The sequence below is a fragment of the Mauremys reevesii genome, linkage group 2 (assembly GCF_016161935.1).
Source record: "Mauremys reevesii isolate NIE-2019 linkage group 2, ASM1616193v1, whole genome shotgun sequence".
Classification (NCBI taxonomy): Eukaryota; Metazoa; Chordata; order Testudines; family Geoemydidae; genus Mauremys; species Mauremys reevesii.
The window spans coordinates 28,111,449-28,133,408 of NC_052624.1; the positions used below are offsets into that span (position 1 = coordinate 28,111,449).

The following is a 21,960-nucleotide window of genomic DNA, read 5'->3' on the forward strand; positions in this document are numbered from 1 at the left end:
TCCCCCCCGCTACACACATACTCCCTGTCTCATACTTCCCTCCCCACTTCAGTTGAAAAGCAGTTGGAAATGTAGAAAGGATAGCCTTACTCCCTCTCACCTCCCCAGTTCCGAGCGGAGTTGGGTGGGGATGGAGAGTCTGTCAGAGACCAGAGAACACAGACATGATCAACGGGCTCCACACCATCACCAGCTTACAGAAACAGAAAAGAAAGGTGTGTGTGTAAGTTTATTAGGTGAGTCATCAATTATTATACACAGAAGTAAACAAGTAGTGATTAAGAGATCATAATCATAATCAATCAATCAAGATTCTACAGGAATAAAAAGGGTAAAAATGTAAAAAAAAAAAAAAAAAAGGAGGAGATGGCTTATTGGGGGGGGGGGTCATGAGTAGTTCGCAGGTCAGAGCTTTGATTAAAAGTTTCAGATAGAGACATCAAGTCTGGGTTAAGTTTAAACTCATGAAAAGTTCAGACTCAACAAAAGGATGCCCATGAAACAGTGGAATTGGGAAACCTGCATCTTGTGACGCTGTGCCTGCCCCATGAAGCATTGCAAACCCTTCCCAAAGCACGCTGTGGCCAGTTGCACAGTGGGATAGCTACCACAATGCTTTGCCGTTGCAAGAGCTGGTAATGTGGATGCGCTCCAGCATCACAAGGAGCACAGATTGGACATGCAACAACCGTTTCATTCTAGTGTTTTAATAAAAGTGGTATAAGTTGTGACGCAGAAACTTGCCAGTGTAGAGATACCCAAAGATTCAGATACCCAGAGCAGAGCTGAGCTATGGACCTGGTACTATGCTGTCGACTGTCTGCAGGGAGACCGTTGATTCTGGTATCAGTGACTGCCATTTCAGTGCAAGCATTGTTGGTAGCAACAACCCTGCAGACTTATGAGGCAGCAAAGGATTGCTTTACTTCTCTGTACCAGGCCTGGTCTACACTAGCCGTTTAAACCGGTTTTAGGAGCATAAAACCGATTTAACGCCACACCCGTCCACACTGATAGGCCCTTTATATCGGTATAAAGGGCTCTTTCAACCGGTTTCTGTACTCCTCCCTAACAAGAGGAGTAGCGCTAATATCGGTATTACCATATTGGATTAGGGTATTGGCCTCCGGGCGGTATCCCACAGTGCACCACTGACCGCTCTGGACAGCAATCTGAACTCGGATGCAGTGGCCAGGTAGACAGGAAAAGCCCCGCGAACTTTTGAATATTTCCTGTTTGCCCAGCGTGGAGCTCCGATCAGCACGTGTGGCGAGGCAGTTAAAAATCAAAATAAAGAAAGAGCTCCCGCATGGACCATGCGGATGTGATCGCTGTAAGGGCGGGCAAATCTGATATCAGCGCTCCGTTACAGAAGACGAAATTCAAAATCATTTTTAAAAAATCTCCAGACAGACGCCATAGCAGGGGCTCAGCGCACTGCTGCGTGACAAGCATAACGGAAAGCCAAAGAATCAAATGGACGCTCATGGACTGGAGGACTCAAGCTATCCCACAGTTCCTGCAGTCTCCGAAAAGTATTTGCATTCTTGGCTGAGCTCCAAATGCTTCTAGGGTCAAACACAGTGTCCACGGTGGGTCAGGGCATAGCTCGGCAATTTACGCACCCCCCCCCCCCCCACCCCCAGAAGTGAAAGGGAAAAAAATCCTCTCTTGACTCTTTAACATGTCACCCTATCTTTACTGAAAGCTGCAGATAGATGCGATACTGCAGCACTCAACACCAACATCCTTGCTCCCCCCCCCCCGCCATGGGTGGCTGATGGTGCAATATGACTGGTACCCGTCTTCATCATCAGCCTATTGGCACATGGGGCAGTGCAAAAGGACTGGTAACCATGCTGACTAGCATCAGTTAGGTCAATCAAGGGCGCCTGGCCCTAATTTTTCCTGGCAGATGGTGCAGTATGGCTGATAACCATCGTCATCCTAGCAACAGGGGGCTGAGCTCCATCAGCCCCCACCCTTCATGTGTAAAGAAAAGATTCAATTGCCCCTGGACTAGCAGTGCGATGCTGGGCTCCTCTCCTCCACAGTTGTTAATGTCCTGTCTGGACTATCATAGCAGCTGGAGGTTGCCTTCCACTCATTTCTCACTAACAAGTCACTGTGTCTTATTCCTGCATTCTTTATTACTTCATCACACAAGTGGGGGGACAATGCTACGGTAGCCCAGGAAGGCTGGGGGAAGAATGGAATCAACAGGTGGGTTTGTTGCAGGAGCACCCCCTGTGAATAGCATACAGCTCATAATTTCAGCAGGATCTGACACAGAGCAGCTGTGCTCTCTGGTTCTATGATACAGTAGTTCTCTAGTACACTTGCCCATATTCTAGAAAGGACTGATTCTATTTTTAGATACCAAAAAGGAGGGATTGACTCAGGGAGTCAGTCCCAATTTTGGCTTTTGCGCCCCTGGCTAAGAGCAGCCAGGGGCACTTATGACAGCAACAGATGGTGCAGTGCAAAAGGACTGGTAACCATGATCATCTTTTTACCAATTTATGGATTGGTAGATGGTGCAGTATGGCTGGTAACCATCTCTGCTGTCATGCAAAAGCATGCTGCTGTGTAGCGCTGCTGAATCGCCTCTGTCAGCGGCATCTAGTACACATACGGTAACAGTCACAAAAGGCAAAACAGGCTCCATGATTGCCATGCTATGGCATCTGCCAGGGCAATCCAGGAAAAAAAGGCATGAAATGCTTGTCTGCCGTTGCTTTCCCAGAGGAAGGAGTGACTGACGACATTTACCCAGAACCACCCACGACAATGATTTTTGCCCCATCAGGCACTGGGATCTCAACCCGGAAATTCCAAGGGGCGGGGGAGGCTGTGGGAACTATGGGATAGCTACAGAATAGCTACCCACAGTGCAACGCTCCAGAAGTCGATGCTAGCCTCGGACCGTGGACGCACACCACCGATTTAATGTGTTTAGTGTGGTCGCGCGCACTCGATTTTATACAATCTGTTTTACAAAACCGGTTTATGCAAATTCGGAATAGTCCCGTAGTGTAGACGTACCCCTAGACTCTCCTTTGGTGCAGGAGTCCATTTTGTTGGCAGCACTTCTTCCAGTACTGGGTCCGTCTGTCTCCTCGGCTATGGTGCAGAGACTCTGAGTGGTATCGAGACTAATACCACCTGAGAAACATGGCAAGAGCTTGGCTTGTCCTCTGGTACCACCTTTGGTTTTGGTGGACACTGTGTCACCAACACAACAGTCTTCAGACTCAGTTTCAGTCTCACACTCTCTTGGCACCTGTCAGCTTTGGTGCTGGAGCAATCGTTGGCTTAGGTACCATCCCTAGCCACTGACCTCACCTTTGATGTTTAGTTTTGTTGAAACTCTGCATTCATTCAAAGACTCTCCTGCTACCCTTCGCTCGTTAGTGGTCTATACCCCTGCCTCCAACAGACATCACTATAGACCCTTGAAACAACAGTATTATAAGCAATTTTTCTGTCTGCCAAAGCCAGCATGATTCTTCGAGGAGGAAGCAGAAGTCAGAGAGAAGGGGGTTCTCCAACTCCAGTTTTAATCAGCATACTTGTCCTCAGTCAGCTCTCGGGAATCAGCCCATTTGACTTTCTCTTCAAGGACAGCAATACAGAAGTAGATGATCTTTGTGCTATCTTGCCCCCAACTTGGGGACAGATTGTCCCACTTCCTTCATTGCTTGGGAAGCCATAACAACAGACAAATGGTCCTATGCATTGTGAGACTGGGATATTTTATCCAATTTCTTTCCACACCACTTTCTCGCTCACCGACCATGTACCTTTATAGAGACCCATCTCATAAGTCAGTGCTCCTTCAAGAAGTTCAGACTCTGGTTACTGTAAGGGCCATACATGTTCACTGTCACCATTGAGGAAAGGGACTTCACTCATGATAATTTCTGACTCAAGTCCAAGGGGGTCAAAGACCCATATTGGACCTTCAGAATCTTAACATGTTAATCAAATACATAAGATTTTGCATGAATTCCCTAACATAAATCCTTCCTTCCTTCTTTAGATTACAATGACTGGTTTGCCACTCTCAATCTCCAGGATGCCTACTTCCATGTGGCAATACTGCGAAGTCACAAGTAGTTTGTAAGATTCATTGTAGTGGGCCAATAATAATAATGAACAGTACTTCACTTTGGCCTGTCATTAGCATCGTAGGCACTGACTCTGTGGAAAAAGAATAGTGGGTGCTCAGCACCTACTGGCAGGCCCTGCTGAACAGCTCCTCCCGCTCACCGCTGATCTGCTGTTCAGCGGTGGCCAGGAGATGCTGGGGCAGGGAGAGGGAGAAGCGGGGGCAGGAAAAGATGGAACGAGGGTGGGGTGTGCTTGGAGGAAGAGATGGAGTGGAGGTGGGAAGAGGCGGGGTGGGGCTTTGGGGGTTGAACATCCCCTGGGGAAATCAGAAAGTTGGCACCCGTGAATCATATAATGTATTCACCAAGGTGGAGGAAGGAAATTAATGTCTTCCTTTCCTTGGTGGTTGCTTAGTGCAAGTCATATCCAAACGTCAGGTTCTCCACCACATCCCATTTATCGTCCATAAATTTAGACAATATAAATCAAAGTCTGTCTTATAAGGTAGTATAACTTGGTCTGTATTTACTGTAATCTTTATGTATCTGGGTCCTGCAAGGTATTTTGGGAACTCCTGAAGAAGGGATAAAATAGCACAGACTGAACCATGAATTTCCTTACTTTTGTCATCTTAAATTACAACCTTAATATTACTTTGACAGATTTTGTTGTGTAAATAATCTCCGCATTGATGTGAAGTTAGACACTGGCATACATACAGTTCCCATACTGAAGAATTGTGATTGATTTTTCTCTTCCACAGTGCTCTTTTCTATCATATTTTTTTCATTTCCAATGTGTGTTAAGTCCCTTTTATGTTCCAAAGGTTAATAAATCACTTTAAAATTTGTTGCCATTTTTTCAGTAAAGTTTACTCCTTTGTTTTGCTGCTTTAGTTGTTTAAGATACAAAGAAAACTGAAGCAACATTTGGTAGCCATTGTTTGTACTGAAATTCCTTTATGCCAGACTTTATTTTTGCAGCCATATGGGTGTTTTTTGTGTCTCCACTGGAGCATTGAAAATCCTCCCCGTTTATTCTTCTCATTGATTCTCCATCCTCAAGGCCCTGCACTGTAGCCTTAATTCTCAAAAACATAAATGACTGGAAGAGCCTCCCTTTGGTGCCAGTCAATCCCGTTTCTTCTTCATCCAGATGGACTGCTGTTGAGTAACCCAAGGCATTCTTTGTCTCACCTTCTTCTCCCAAAGATTGTATGGAACCTCATCATCCCAGCCAATCTGAGAACTGAGAGTCCAAGATTGGAAATCAAGCTTGAGCCTCTAGAGTGAAAGTATTGAGCACTATTATAACACCACTAGGGTGGGGCAATCAAATATTTTAATGTTGTAGGAAGGGTTTGGGTTGTGTCTTCTTTTGGGCCTGTCAGCTATGACCATTTAATTGACTGGACAAGGCCTCACTTTCTAGTATGATGGTATTGCTTTTATGTTCTAGTGCCAATATTATGTGTCAGTTTTCATCACTGCACAGTTTTGTGTGTACCAATGACCCTGTTATGCTTTTGTTTCAGAATTGGTAGTTGTTTTATAGAACTACTTTTACTCTAGTCATTGCCTTGTGTGTTGGTTACTTTCTTTAAACAGTTTTAGTTGACTATTTTCATTTGTGTCTCAGTTGATTCAATTGCAACTGGATCACAGTTAACAGGTGAATAATTTCAGCACATGTGTGCAGTGGGCAGTGATAGGTGAACCATATTCTGGCATATTCAGTGTAATGTTCTTATTACGCCCATGGTGTTTACACTGTCAGCTTTTATTAAGATAAATTATGATCATTTCCATACAGCTGGGTGGCAATTGTGGGGAGTTCACATTTTCAAAGAAGAACTCATACTAACTCAGACAATTTAGATGTCAGTAAAACATTTGTGCTTATTTCCAGTTTTATTATTTGTTGTAATTTATACTTAGAAGTGAAATGTTAACATGTGTGGCTGAGTTTATTTTAATTGTATAATTAGACTAATGAACCTTGTGGAAATATAGTGGTGCAAGTGTTAATATAATCAAAGCAGTTAAATTCCTAATTATATATCTAAACAAGTGTAAAGACAGAAGATCTCAGTGGTTTGCCTTTTCTGCTCCCCCCGCCCCCCATCAGTTAAAATTAAGCTGGTGTAAAACACAGCATGGAGAGCAATTTTCATACATCATTATTATTGTAATTTCTACTGGGTCATAGGTTTGCAGAGTTCTTTGCAGAGCTTATAAGAAATTCAGTCCCAGTCTCAGAGAGTTCCTAGGCTAAGGCCTTGTCTACACTGAGAAAATGTATAATGTTGTTTAAAATGTGTGAGTTAGCCTGTTTTCTAATGTGAGGTAGTAGCATAGACAAGGACTAGTAATGTTTAAAAACATGTTATCTGGTCATAGTTAGCCCCCTAGGGTTTAAAAATATATTTTTTAAAAATGATTTGCCTTTTTGCTTAAAATCACATTAGTTAAAACTGGTTAATTAAGATGTTTTCTAACATGATGCCTTTTCCAAGATAGGCATATACCATACATGTATATATTCTTTAAAAGAACTCCCTAAAATGGCACTGGCATTTCATGTTTGTTTTTCCTCTAGATGCCAGCCCAATTGTGCTTGGTTTTCAGGTGCCTATGTGGGTATGTAAAAACAGGAGATACAGATGTGATCTTTAGTGCTTACAGCAGTGGATTAGAAACCAGGAGGATGCTGGGTTTAAATTTGACTAAGGCTAGTCACCCTCTTTTTGATCACTAGTAGAGCTGCTTGGAAAAAAAATGCATGGAACCATATTCCATTGGAATATACTGTTCTATATAAACCAAAATGCTTTGCAAAATCTCATCAATTTCACCAACATTTTGTTTCTGAGAGAAAAAAAAAGGGGGGGGGAGTTCTGACAGTGCTGAAACATTCCAATTTTTCCTTTTGAAATGAATTTTTGTTTTGATTTTTTTTTAATTTTGTACTATATATGCTAAAAATTTTAAAAAGACAAAATTGAATGTAAACATTTTGATTGGCCCCAAACATTTTTTAAAACATTTTCTTTTGTGGAGTATTTAGAGATTTTCAAGTTTTGTTCCTAAATGAAATGAAAACAAATTTTGCAATCTGAAAATCCTTCACAGAATAGAATTTCTGTTCTCCACATAGCTCTACTTGCTGCTTATGCCACTTCAGCTGTACATTCCTTAGTCCATCCAGCTCTAATATTGGGTAAAAAGCAAGATCTCCATGAACGCCTGATGCTGCATCTGAGCTGAGCATTCCTGCATTAATAGAACTTGTAAGCTTTGTTTAATGAGAGTAATTGCAATTTTGACATGTAGTTTATTTCTGTATTACATTATTTTACCTGTGGTTAGGATTAATAAGGTTTTTATTAGATTTGAGAGCTTATGTGGATAGGTTTCAGAAACAATGAATCATGCAGAAAATAAGATGTCCTATATTAGCAGTAGGTTAATACAACTTCACTAGAAAGGATAACAATAGCAATCATTCTACCAAAAAAAAGTAATGTCATATTAATAGATAACTAATCTCAAAATAAAAAGAAATCCATAAATAGCTCAAGTGTTCTGGATTAGCTATGAGAGTTTGAATAGGTTGTAGTGTCACAGTACACTAAAGTGAAGTATTATATTTGCCATTATATATTGTAGGGCTTTACTTTTTAATTAGAATAGAAAGCGAGGATCTTCTGCCTCAGCAAAGCACATCTTGTTTGCCTTTTGATTGTATATAGGTATATGTATGCCCGCATCCTGATTTATACATGGACCTTGAGCCCAGGCAAATGTGCAAGTTGAGCCCATGCAAAAGTGTTGCTGGGGTTGGGGTGGAAAAAAGATAGATTCCCAAAGAATTTATTAATAAGAGTTTCTTATTTTATAAGAAAAGGTAAATGGTTTTTTTTCCCCTTTGGGGGTGAAGGAATGTGAATTGCTGGGATCTGTTTCTTCCTCCTCCCTGATCACTATGTGGGATGTAGGGTATAGTGTACTCTGGATCCACTCTTGATGGCTCCTTTTTGAAGCTGTTAGTGGGGACGTCCGTTGAGGGCTGCATAGTCTCCTCTCCATAACTGATGGTTGAGAAGAGAGAATTCCTTGTATAAAGTAAAAGGAGGTACTGTGTATGGTCAGTATTTCCCTACTGTCACCCACCAATCTGTGCTGTGTGAACACGGAGAGGGATTGATTTTGGCTTCAACAGGTGTGGCTGGGCCATGCAACTGTGTTACAATCTGAATTGCAGATGCATCAGAGCTCAGAATTTAGAATGGGATTTTCAGCAGTATTGGCCCAACCAAAATGCAACGATAAAGTGTATGGACATCCATTGTAGGGGACCACTTACATCCTACTTCAGCCCTATATTGGGACTTCATGGTGTACCTCTACACAGGGTGAATTTCATCAAAAATGTTTTGGTTTTTTTACTCTATTCAAACAAGTTGAACATGGTGGAATGGTTTCTTTTTTGTCAGACTTCAGTAAAAAAAAAACCCAAGGGGGTAACAACAAAAATGATGCCTTTTCCCAGAACCCCACTTTTGGGCTGACAGACAGAATGGTGGAAAGTTTCATCTCCCTGAGATAATTTCAGAAAGCTTAATGAGTGAAAATGGATTGGTTGTTTTACAGCCTTAACTATAGTTTAGGCTGCATGGAAACTGTAATTATGTAATAAATGCATGCAAACAGTTTTAGCATTACTTTATATTTTGCTTAGAGGAATAAACGTATTTTGTGTAATCAACAGTTATGAATGTTGTTTTTAGTGCTTTTCCCCAACTAAGAGACCGAACATCCTAGTAAAATTTTATTTTGTAATTACACACTATAATTTTAAAGTCCCAGTGATGTGATCAAGACATTTTCCAACGAAACCGAAGAAAAATAGATGTAATCAGAGCTATTATTAAAGAGTTTTCTGTTTTACTGATTGTGACAGACATGGAATTGCTGTGCAGTCATTACAAATACTGAGCTCTAATAATTTTATGAACATTGTGTTTGACCTAGGAGGTGAGATAAAGTTACTGTATAACTGTGGTAGTGTATTAGAATTGCCTATATAATCTAATTTGATTGGGGCTGTAGGAAGACCAATGAGGAAAGCAACTCAGTAGAACTAGATACGGATACCCCAGAACACAGTTGAAAGACAATGGGGCAATCTTAGCTTCAAGGATCCAGTCTCTCTTACCCAACAATTTGCAGGCCTTGTTTTACCAAAGCTAGGAGCCTGGAGATGAAAAGAACACTAAGGTGTTGCTCACTTGTGGGAAGCTGTCTAGGGAGATAGGTAGACTGCGAGAGGGAGAGACAGAAAGAGCAAGACAGACAGACACTCTGTAGAGGGAGTCTAAAGAAAAGTGGGCCTTCCCAGACCAGACAGTGGTAAGCCTAAAGGAAGAGCTAAACACGTGTAAAGTCTGTTTTATTGTTTTTAAGATATGTTTTCACTGAAATGATTTTGTTCTAAGTAAATAGTTGCTTTAAGGAGTCTGGTCACTGTACTGACCACTGTCCTTGCTCTTGGAGGGAACAGAACTGTAAGGTTTAAGCCAAAGTCAGACTGTAGGGTTAGTTCTAGGGAACTGCTCCCAGGGTCCTAGTTTGAGAGTGGAGAACCACATGATTCCACCTGAAGCCATGTGATGGCTAGAGGGGCAGTTCTCCTGGGGACTTTGACACCGATGCACCTGAATTATGTTAGGAATTTAGGGGATATTCTATATGGCTTCTTGGCAGAATAGCATGAACTGAATTTTAATCACTTGTTTGATAGTTTGCTGTTTTTGTGTCACCTGTTTTCTACTGATAAATACATACTATCCCCATTATCTGTGTGCCTGTGTCATTCCCCCTCTACCCCGCACAGTAGCATCTTAACACCTCCAGAGTATTTAAAAATAGAAACATAAATAATACTCTTTTTCTCTCTTTCTGTTCAGCTTTTAGGAGACATAGTATGATTAGGTTATAAGGGGAGATGGTTTTGTTTGTGTGGGATGTCTGTATGTGAAGAACTTATACACAGAAAGCTAAGTTAAAGACATTTATTTTGCATTTGTGCCTGATTCAGCAAGGTACTCTACTGTGTATATAACTTTAAGCATGAGAGAAGTCTCATTAAATATCAATGTACTTCCTCATTTGCTTCTAGGTATGCATTCTGCTTGAACAGTGCATATATCAGTGGTTCTCAACCAAATTTACCATCGTGGGCCGCATCCATACAATATATGTACTGCCTATATGGCCCTGAGGATGTCACATGGGCTGCAACCGTGTGCTGATTGGGCCGCAAGTGGCCTGTAGGATGCAGGTTGAGAACCACTGGCATATATGGTCCTGTCCCTTTGTCATGCTGAAGTTAAGGTGGTGATTTTTTTTTTTTAAAGAAAATGTAACGTGTGTGAAATATGCTGGGTTGTCAGTCCTGAACACTGACTCAGTCTGCTTACTCATTGCCCTGTCAAAATGTCACAACCCTGACCTGAAGGGGCACCTTTAATAATGAGAGGATAGTTTCAGCCTGGATGTTTGTTCACCTCTGCCTCTTTGAGAATGCCAGTAAGGGTGGCTTGGCCCCTTTTGCAATAAAGACTAGACAGAGGTAACCAGCTCATTGCACAGAGGTCATCAAATGGTAATTATTTTTAATCTCTAGTGACCTAGACTAGGTTTGACCTGGATACTTCAGGGTAAACTGTCTACTTAAAAATCCCCCTTACTATTTTGCAAGTAACAATTATGGATTCCTCAAAGAAATCAGAGAATGTTGTTTTATTTTCAGGGTTTTTTTTCAATTGGTTTACTCAGGATGTAAAACCCAAGTTGAAGTTCCTAAATCTTCTACTTATCCCTTCATTCTAGGCTTGTCTTTTATCTAGTATAGCATTAGTTTTCACCCATGCAGTAATGGCTGAGGATTTCTCTATTAACTGGAAGCGTTGAAGTGTGAATTAAACTTGCTGTGCCCTCCTTCAGTTGCCTTCGTGTTGCTGCCTGGAGCTAAACATGCAAGAGTCACAAATCCAGGCTTCTTGCATCAACCTACACTGTGATGTCAACTGAGACGTACTAGTTGCCCTGCTTGAATTTTAAATGTAGACAGTGTTGTATATCCTTATTTCAAAAATGTAATTCCCCGTTTCTCATGTAAGGGTGGATCCTAATGCAGGTAATGTTTATAAGTGATTTGGAACTTTGATATCCTGCTCCAGAACAGCTGTTTCTTTAGTTCAGTAGTACTGCTTTACGCAGAGGGTAGGCTTAATGATTATCATGAAAGCATATTAAATCAGGGGGACATTATGTACTGAGGAAATATTAGATGTATAATCATTTGTAATCTTAATGTTCCAGAACCCTGGGGTTATTAGTAAAACGACTGGAGAAAGGTGGAAAAGCTGAACAAGAAAACCTTTTTCACGAGAATGATTGTATTGTCAGGATTAACGACGGAGACCTTCGCAATAGGAGATTTGAACAGTAAGTGCATTTACTGTACAATTATTGCTTTTTTTAACCTTTAACCACTGCATATTGCAGTAATTTGAGGAAATAAAGCATTTAAAAACAAATTGTCTAACCTCTTTTTTATAGAGGAAAAAATAGTCTACAGTTTTAGAGCATATTTCTTTTAATTAGTCAAGCTACAAAACTACAGGATAATTACTGCCATCAGAATATATGTGACTTTTCAGTTTTCAGATAAAATATGCCTTGTTTCTTAAAGATTATGGGCCCATTTTTTTCTTCAGCAAATGACAAACCGAGCCTGGTTTTATCTTGAAAAATCAGCCATGGTTCATGTTTTTATACATTTACAGTATTGCAAGCTGTGTATTTGAGGGCAACATGGAGTCCTGTATGTTAAACATTTTAAAACACTTGTGATTTTGTGTGTGAGAAACCTAAAGACACTGTAAACAAAGTAGCTGAAGGTTCCCTGTAGAAATTTGTGAAGTTATAAATACTTGCCTTGTAGGAGACTGGGATTTGATGGAAGGCCGGAATGTTAAATCAAGAAGATTTAAAAAAAAAAAATGAAAAACAGGTCAAAAATGTAGAAAAGAAAGTTGGACTAGATGACCTCCTGAGGTCCCTTCCAACCCTGAGATTCTATGATAAATATTCATAATGGGGGGGGGGGGAAGAGGAGAGGGCAGAATATATATATTTCTGAGGAATGTATCATTAGATTTTTTTAGAAGTAAATTTCCTTTCAGTACGTAATATATTGTCGACTAAAGGAATGATGTCTTAAACTGACAGTTGTGCATTCATTGTTGTTTGTAATGCATTAGTTTCTATTAGTCCTAACCAGGATCGGGACACCATTGTGCAGAAGTATAGTTAAAAAAAATCTGTGTCCTGTAGAGCTCGTGTTCTAAGGCAATGATCAAAAACCCATTGGTGTCAATGAAAAGACAAGACATTGAACTCAGTGAGGCTACTAATGGGCAGGAAATTAAGTATGTGCTTAAGTTTTTGCAAGACTGGGACCTAAGACAACAAACACATAAAGGGGTGCATAAATGTATTTTTATTCCAATTAAATGTTGACTGTCTATTATCAGCTGAGCAATTTATTGTAGACATTTCAGAAAAAGAAGGTCTTGAAGGAGGGACTGGGCAGCACCCTGTGGACTACTTCAGGGACATATGAATAGGACAGTGTGGGGAAAAAACACAGAAAACCACTCCATTTTGTGTTGGAAGAAATGGCAATGAAAACCATATTTAGTTTCTATCACCATTACAATTATTGTATTTACAGATACTGTTAATTGTTTAATAAGCCTCATAGAAAAAAGATAAATTGACGCAGAATAATTATGGTTAAAGTTGCTGCTGCGATATGCAGCATGTACAGAACTTTAACATATATTTAATATATATTTAGTTTTAAAGTATTTTTCAGCCGTACTGTGTGGCCCTGTGGAAATAAACCTTAGCAAAAAGCAGTCATGGTATACTAATAAACAAATTCAGGTTTTTTCATTTGTTTCAGCAGTATGTCTGTCAGCTCATGTTGCTTAATTAACATCAGTAATTATGCTTGTAATGTTTTGTAGTCTGCCTGTCTTAATTTGTTAATTTTGTATTCATTCCGAAACCTAGAGCACAACATATGTTTCGTCAAGCCATGCGTACGCCCATCATTTGGTTCCATGTGGTTCCTGCAGCAAATAAAGAGCAGTATGAACAGTTATCCCAAAGTGAGAAGAACACGTACTACTCCAACCGGTTTAGCCCTGATTCCCAATATATCGACAACAAGAGTATTAACAATGCTGGACTTCACACATTACAAAGAATATCTAGAATGAGTAACCAGACAGATCAAACAGACTCTTACTCACAGCTACCTCATAGTGTGAATTCATCAGCGAAACCACCATCGGGCCTGGCTCCATCACCTCAAAAAGTTCTTACCTCCACTACAAACAGTGGTTATAACACCAAAAAGATAGGGAAGAGACTTAATATACAACTGAGAAAAGGTAAGGAACATGTTTCTGAAGTAATTTATATTGAGGATGTGTATATATAGTGTAATATGTGTATATTTCTCTCTCTCTCTCTCTCTCCATGAAAGCCTAGTGTAGTATAAACAATCTGTTGGCTTGAGTTCGGTAAGGTCATACTACTCATGAGTGATGAAGCCATGTGCAAATTATGTAAGTTATCCCAAATAAAATGCCACAGCAAACCATCATGCAGTCTGTATATACGGTGTATTTTACGGAAAGTTATTTTTGAAACATTTTAAAGAGTACTAAAACATTTTATTGGAACATATTTTTGTACCTTCCAACCTCTAAAGGCCAGGTGCCTTAGTTACTGTAAGTCCTATTGAAATGGGCCCAGTGGGAGAGGAAAAATTACTATAATCTGTATCTAAAAACTTCATGACTTAAGTCTAATATCTCAGCTCTGCCTTCACTAGAAATAAGTTTTGCACATCCAGTTGAAAATCTGGGAATTTCCTCTTTCTAACGATATAAAGCTGTTGTTTCTTACTCTGCAGGGTTGTGAGATATTCAGTCTAGATCACTGACTGATATAACTGCTGATATTTCTCATGCTGAGCCTTAGGATACTGTAATTTGAGTTTGACGGTAATCACGTTTTAGGGGAGAGAAACAATACTGTATTTGTGTGCGTGTGTGCACATGCTTGTATTGTAATGTGTTTGGTATATATTCATGTGCATATAGAGCAACAGGGTGGATGAGGCAATATCTTTTATTAGACCAACTTCTCTAGGTGAGAGAGACAAGCTTTTGAGCTTTAAGACGCACACGCGCACGCGCGCGCACACACACACACACAAACAAACATCTTGTCTCTCACATAACCTGGAACTGACACGGCTACAGCAACACTGCATTTTTAGAGCTGTATTTATTTATTTAGCGTGTGCATAGCCATCTAGCCAAGCAATGGCATCTTCAGTGGCATGATGCAGTTCTTCTAGGCCTCCGCTGAACCTAGTCAGCAGGCATTCATCGACAATGTGCATCACTGTTGGTGTTGTGCCGCAGCTGCACAAAGGGCTGTCACAAAGGCCCCAGTGATACTGGTTGGTTGCACAGAGACCTTGCCCAGTCTGGAACCTGTTCAACAGGGACTATTGGCGACAGGGCAGGTCAAAACCAGGCGGGCAGATTGTGGGGTCGGCGACGAGGGACTGGTTGGGAATTATAACAGATATCCATTCCTCTTGCGAGAGTGTTTCTGCCCTAACATCCTGGCATGGTGGATGAGACCATAACGGGTGACATGATGGCAAACATGCAGCTGGTGGTTAAAAAGGTCATTGTGCAGTGGCAGGCTTGAGTTGGCGCATAGTTTCTCCAGTAACTTGCCAGTGGCAACCTCTCATCTGATACAAGGAGGGGCAATATTGTTCAGAACTGGAAGCCAGGGGAGTGCACTTAGATGCAGGGTGCCAGACAAGATACGCGTGGCGGCATGTAACTGCATATCCACCAGTTTGGTGTGTGATGATCAACTCCAAACTGGTGTGCAGTACTCCATCACCGAATATGAGGTGGCAAGACCTGACATCCACAAATTTGGAACACGAGCACCCCATGACGAATCTGCCAGTTTGCTAAGAAGATTATTGCACTTCTTAACGTTAGCTGCTGTCATCTTCAGGTGGGCATGGTACCTCTGTGTGTGGTCTAAAGTCAACCTAGATAGACTGGCTCTACTTCATGCTTCACCTTCTGACCATTCAGATAAATATTCAGTTCTCAGGTTGTGCTGGTGTGATGAAGATGGAACAAACTGGAGACTGTTTTTAGGACACTTGACTGGAGGTGCCAAGTCTTACAAGTCAGCTAACTTTGTCATGTCCTGGTTTAAGGTGGCATCAGCTCCTGAAACATCCAGGACAGGGTACTGCAACAGATGTCGTCTGCGTAAATTAACTTTCATGACTCCGTTGTTGGCAGGTCATTGATATAAAGATTGAACAGGGTTGGAGAAAGCACAGAGCCCTATTGTCTCCAAGCACTCATCTTCTCCCCCATATTGACTCTGAACTGCCTATCACGGAGGAACAGTTCAATGACGCTTGTGACCCAAGGTAGCAGGACCCGTGATAACTTCATGATCAGGCCACTGTGCCTTACCGTATCGTACGCTGCTGTTAGGTCAATGAAAACAGCGCCTGTTTTCAAGTTTCTCTGGAAGCCATTTTCAACAAATGTGGTCAGCGTGTGTATGGCCTCGGCGAAAGCCGGCTTGGTCAGGGCTCAAAATTCTCTCCACATAGGGTAATATGCGCTGTAGGACCAAGCACTGCAGTGCCTTGAAGCGCTCTGACAATAATGATTTGGGATGATAGCTTGATGCTTGACGTGGATCCTTTCCAGGCTTGAGAAGGCCAATGATTTTTGCGGTGCGCCATATCTTTGGTAGCCTACCTTCACTGATGACCCTTGTGGAGAATTTTACAAGACAAAGCCGAGCACAGGGGCCAAGGTTTTTCAGGAATTCTGGAGATATGTTGTTATAGCCTGCAGCTGTTCCACACTTGATGCTACCCAGTGTCTGTTCCAGCTCTGTTCCAGCAAATAGTTCTGGGCAGCTTCTGATCTGGTGTACACGTTTAAATATACACCATTCGTTCCTCACTTATCTTCACACCTGTTTCTCCAAAGTGCTCTGGCCACTTTAAGTAGGTGTCCAGCTACCTGGTTGGGTGTCACTGAGGGTCGGCTGAGTGCAGGTGGCTGCTTCGCCGCTCCAAAGCATCGGAGCAGACTCCAACACTTGCGGCTGGAGCGGGTAAAGCTCATCCTCTCAGTCATCTCCTCCCATCTGGCTCGGCGAGCAGTGTCCAATGATTCGGTCAGATGGTCAGCGACATCTGGGTCACCAGATGCCTCATACTGTTTGAGAAGGGCAACGCTCTCCGTGTTGAGACAGGAGATGTAGACCAGGCAGCAGCCATGTGGGATGGCTCTGTAGGCTGCTTTGTAGATGCACCACAGAAGCGACAGTAGGTCTCATTTACTGAGGTATGCCAGGCTGGTATTGTCACCACACTCTTCTCCAGCGCCTTTTGGAAGTTTCACTGCTTTTTTGGAACTCTTGACAACTGGGAGCTGTAGCCGATATGGATCAGCGACGGTCTGTGTTGGCGGTGTGGAAAGTTATCCAAGACTTGGCATGTTGCTGACTGAGGATGGCCGTGAACTGAACTGCCCCAGCACAAGTCACAATCCCATCTAGAAGAATGGAACGTGCCTTGCTGCTTAGCATTATGGATATGGGCGAGGTCATTTCGAGCTGCCCAGTCTGCAAGTTTAGAGCTATATAAATTATATAGCTCGTGTACTGCAGTCACCATTAAAAGTCAGTATTTGCAAATAGTTACCACCCAGTCATTTTTTAAATGAGTTATTTCATTATACTTAAAATAGGAACTAATGTGTCTCAGATGCCACTGTGTTGTAACTGTTGGCAGATGATGAGTTTTTAAATGACAATGCATGCCAAAGTCTTTGAGATTAAAGCAGGTGAGTTCAAGGCAGGGTGCACTGCATTCAGTAGGAAGAAATGACATTGTAAATTATATAGCAAACAGCCTACCATTGTGACAGAATATGCTATATTTACCCATTCTGTTAAACTTTGCTTTCATGTGAGAGGTTATTTGTTTCATGTTTGATTTTTGTTAATTAATAAGAATGATTTTCTTAAAAGGAGCTGATGACAGAGTATGTTGAATGGTAGAGATTTACTTTGGCTTCATAATTACCAGGATAGCGATTTTCTTTCTAAAATTATGGCCTCTTTTCTGTGAACTTCTTATGAACTACCAGATTGCTTGTTTCTGGTTACTGAATTTTAAGCTCTACAAACTTGGGTGACATAAGGCTGAATTGACAGTTTGCTTCTGTTGTTGATGCTCCTTCAGAAATACTTGAGGCCATCAGCTTAAGACAACTTGGTTGGAAAAATGTTGTTGTTGGCTGAGTAAGGAATTGCTGTACTTACAAAAATGCTCCCAGTCACTACACTGATTTTTCGTTCTTTAATGGAATGGATAAATAGGAAGCCTCTGAAAATATCACTGGGACATAATATGCAAACATCTAATTTTCTCAGCCAGGGGTGAAAATATGTATGTTTCACCATAGCTTGTAGAACATTAACAATAATTATGATAACATAAATATTGGCTGGAGGAAATAATTATTTTGTCACAAAGCAATCTTGATGCCCAAGATGTTGAAAAAAGAAAGCAGGAACATCAGTTTTTAATTTGCTAGAGCAGAGATTCTCAAACTGTGGGATGTAGCACACTTCCTGGTGCCCTGCAGAGATAGGGTGACCAGACAGCAAGTGTGAAAAATTGGGACGGGGGTGGGGATAATAGGAGCCTATATAAGAAAAAGACCCAAAAATTGGGACTGTCCTTATACAATCTGGACATCTGGTCACCCTATGCAGAGAGCTGGTTGATCACATTATGCTAACTTTTCCCCTGGCGTTCCACCTAATCATACTACAGTAGAGACAGCAAGAAATATTGTAAACATTTTCTTAATATAATTTAGACATGTAAGCAGTTGCTGTAAATGCTGAGATCATGAATGGGAGGGGAGATGTGGACCACAAGATGGGAAAGGCTGGCGATCCACAAGGCTATCTGTCTAGGAACATGGTCCATGCTATAAAAATGTTTGACACCCCCTGTGCTAGTGAATCCTGTTTTAATGACTTTTCAGATAAAATGAAAAGTACGAGTACCCATACTTAATCAATGTAACTTGATCTAACAAAAAATGCCTCTAAGTTCAGACTTTAAAAACACAACCTAAAACACATATCAGAGGTGGTCAGTTTTATTTCTAATAGATTGCTTTTATAAGAAGAATTGCTATGTAAAGACAGCATGAGTCAAATTATAAACAGACATGCACAATAATTTAGAATACTTTATTTTATGCATGCTAACCTAGGATAGAATGCATGCATGCAGAAAGGATTCCTCATTATTTTTTCGTCAATCTCCCCTGTAGAAAGATGCATCTTCCCATCTTGATTAGTCTCAGAACGTAAATGTGGAGCAACAAATGAAGCAAAGTGCTTAAGTATACCCCCAAGTAGTTTATTATAAATGAGTGAAATAGGGACATTGATTGTCTTTGATTATTTCAAATGAAAGACATTGTAGTAAGAGGTTTTATAGAAATATAACAAATACATGTTCTTTGCTGCTAACACACAGCAGTTATTTCACCAAATAACATAGTTTGATTAAAAATTTCGTGTGGGTACATTAAAGCATGCACATATTTAAGGCTTCAACTTGAAATTCACTTCTGATTTAATCAGTGTATTCTAGATGATGATGTATGGGTGAATTGACTCCTCAACATAAAGAGAGAGACCTTTATTAAAGCTGTGTTTTTACATATTGTGTGAGCTTTGTCAAGTAAAATGACATACTAGGACAGCCCTGTAGTACTTGCCTCCATAATTATGATTTCTTAATATTTATTGCCATTTTGGCATTTTCAAATAACCTGATCTTTCATAGGCATTAGCTGCTTAATAAAGTCAGAAGAGAAGGTCAGTAATATGTTTCAGTCAATGCAGAATGTTTGTTGGCTTTTCTAAATGAAAATGGATATCTATTTATCTTTCCTTAAAGGTCAGGCCCTGAACTTTGAGCATACAGATGTAGGGGTTATTGCTGATATTCTAATACTATTGAGGCTTGAATTGCAGTCACTCTTCATAGTTCATACAAGTTAAGACAGCGTGGAGAGTGACAACTGGCTTGTATTTTTTATTTATGTTTTATTGTGTATCATAATTTACAATAAACCTGAACAAGAAATGAAATAGAGAAAATCCCTCCTTGCTGACATGTAGAGAGAATAAGGCCACTTATACAACACTCACAATCAGGCCAAACTTTGATCTCAGTTACACTAGCAGAGACCCAAATAAACTCCTTTTGACAAAACTAGTCTGGATTTAAGCCAGTGTAACTGAGAAAAATCTGGACCCAATCGTTATAAATAATGTACTACAAACAAAAAAGATTATTCCAGGAGTCTCATTCTTCATATGTTCATTAGCTTATAACATTTAGCTCAGTAGTCCCTAAAGCATTCAAAAGACTGCTTGCAGTCAGGGATCACATCACTCAGAGTTCAAACATACTAGTCTGGAAACAACATTGAGTATTTCAAGACTGCTGTGGACTAGAGTGGCTTCTCATCACCTGAAGGAAAACACCAATGTATTAACTTTTAATGCATAATTCATTTAGGCTTGAAATAGCTTTTAATCTAGATTTAGTAAATACAATACTAATACTTAAAATGTTAAGCAGAAACCTATATGTAAAGTGGACATGGAGACAAGAACAAACTCTCTAGTTCTAGTTTCCCAAACTGTCTATAAATCAAGCATGAAAAGAGAATCTTTCAGAAAACCAAAACAGTCAGCCAAAGATCAGAGATTCTACGATTTTGTTTTGATATTATAGCAAAAATTGAAATCCAACTTTGGTGACTTAACCCATCTATCTTATCTGATAATTTGGTAATTGGCCTAAGTAATTTGGTTTTTAGATTTTCTAATCTGAATTGCAAGAGTTTACATTTTTTCTGGTTTGGAGCCATATTCTGAAGTCCATTCTTGAGCCCTGAGCTTGCACATAGCAATTTGCGAACAGACTGCAGTACCTCTTTAGCTATCCATTGAAGATGTGGAGCTCCAGAAATGCACAGTGGCCCGTGTGCAGAGCTGCTTGAAGGGGCAGAGCCTACTTTTTAATTAGTCCTTACTCATGCAAAATTCCACTGCACCTTCGATAAGGACAAAGTAAAGATTTCAGGGTGAGACCCTGAATTAGTTGTAACATGGAGTTTGTACCCGCTATGCAAAGACTGCTAACTATTTTTCATGATAGTTTTCTGTTTTCAAACGTACTTTTCTGAGAGAGTCACCTTTTGGGCTGAAGTTGTCCATGCGTGGGTTAAAATTTTCAAAAGTGACTTAGGATACCGAGTCCTATTGAGATGTAAAAGTCAAAGGTCTCAGTCACTTTTGAAAATGGGACTTAAGTTTCTAAACCACTTAGGTGAGTTTCAAAATTTTACCTCAAATCTGAGGTGAAAGTGAAAGGAAATCAATCACTTTAGCCATTTTTGAGTTACTGGAGAGAGGTGCTACAAACACCATTTTCCTGTGGTGAAAAAAAAACCCTCTAACCATTAGTTTTAGCAGGTATGCAGTGAAAATGGCTGGACTTTAATACTGGAATGATCATAATGCTTATTTAGAAATGTACCCTTTGGTTAGAGGGGAAAATTATGTTCTAGATTCTCAGACCCACATAGCTAAACAGGCATGCAATTAATTTTTGCAGCTAACTTGTTTGCACATGTTACTGCCATAATTTCATAGATTTCTAACTGATCATTTGCACATGCCGTTATTCTCATTGTACGTCAGTCCTGAAAATATGGACTCCAAAAAATACTTCTCAGAGAACATCTAACATGGTTTTAATCTTGTTAATGTAGTCCCCTTTTGTGGCATCACAACATGTATTCTCTCTGCCTGGTTCTGCAGGTGTGGTGTAGACTCTAACGAAGCACACTTGGCATATAGAGTGCATAGTTGATGAAATAATTAACCTGTCTATCCAGAGAATGGTTCCAAAGAGGAGAGATATCATGGACCTGAAAGAGCCCATTTCTCTACCTTGCCTGCTATAATTGTTGCCGTACAATGTGTGGCACTCCTGCATGGATTTTTTTTTTAAATATCCCCATGTTTTATGTATTTTAAGAACTTGCAACACTGCCATTAAATGAAAATGCTTCTGTTTAAAATTCACCTTTGAGCTACCTTCATCTCTGTGCTTCCGATGGATTTCCCCAGCTATTTGTCTCCTTGATCCATGAACCTTAATATTTAGGGAGTGGCAGATTATGTTCTGGGCCCTTCGAGTCAGATCTAATAAACCGGACTGTCCCTGTACAGCCCACTACCCTAAGGGAAGTCTGTTCTCCTCTGTGTATGGCATGGGTTCTCCATATTTGGGTAATGATGAAACTGCTCCTGGTGTTTCATATATAAAACACTAATATATATTGAAACATCACCATTGGGTTATCAGTATATTAGGGGAAAAGTGAGGCTTCTATTTTTAAAAAAATGTCTGTGAATTGTTCCATTGAAGAGCCTGACGAACTAACCTGTATTTTCTTAACCTGGGGGAAAAACTGCCCTGTTCTAGCTCTACCTGCAATCCTAAAGTAGAACAAGATAC

General features: G+C 40.5%; 1 protein-coding gene across 12 annotated transcripts in view; it reads left to right on the top strand.

Annotated features, from left to right (window-relative positions):
* PARD3 (par-3 family cell polarity regulator) overlaps positions 1-21,960 on the top strand; it is a 627,608-nt gene that overhangs the window by 355,067 nt on the left and 250,581 nt on the right. For all 12 annotated transcript variants that reach the window (XM_039524331.1, XM_039524332.1, XM_039524326.1 and 9 more), the window contains 2 exons: positions 11,499-11,624; positions 13,260-13,642. In XM_039524331.1, the coding sequence (XP_039380265.1) occupies positions 11,499-11,624; positions 13,260-13,642 (509 nt within the window). The remainder of the gene's footprint in view (positions 1-11,498; positions 11,625-13,259; positions 13,643-21,960) is intronic.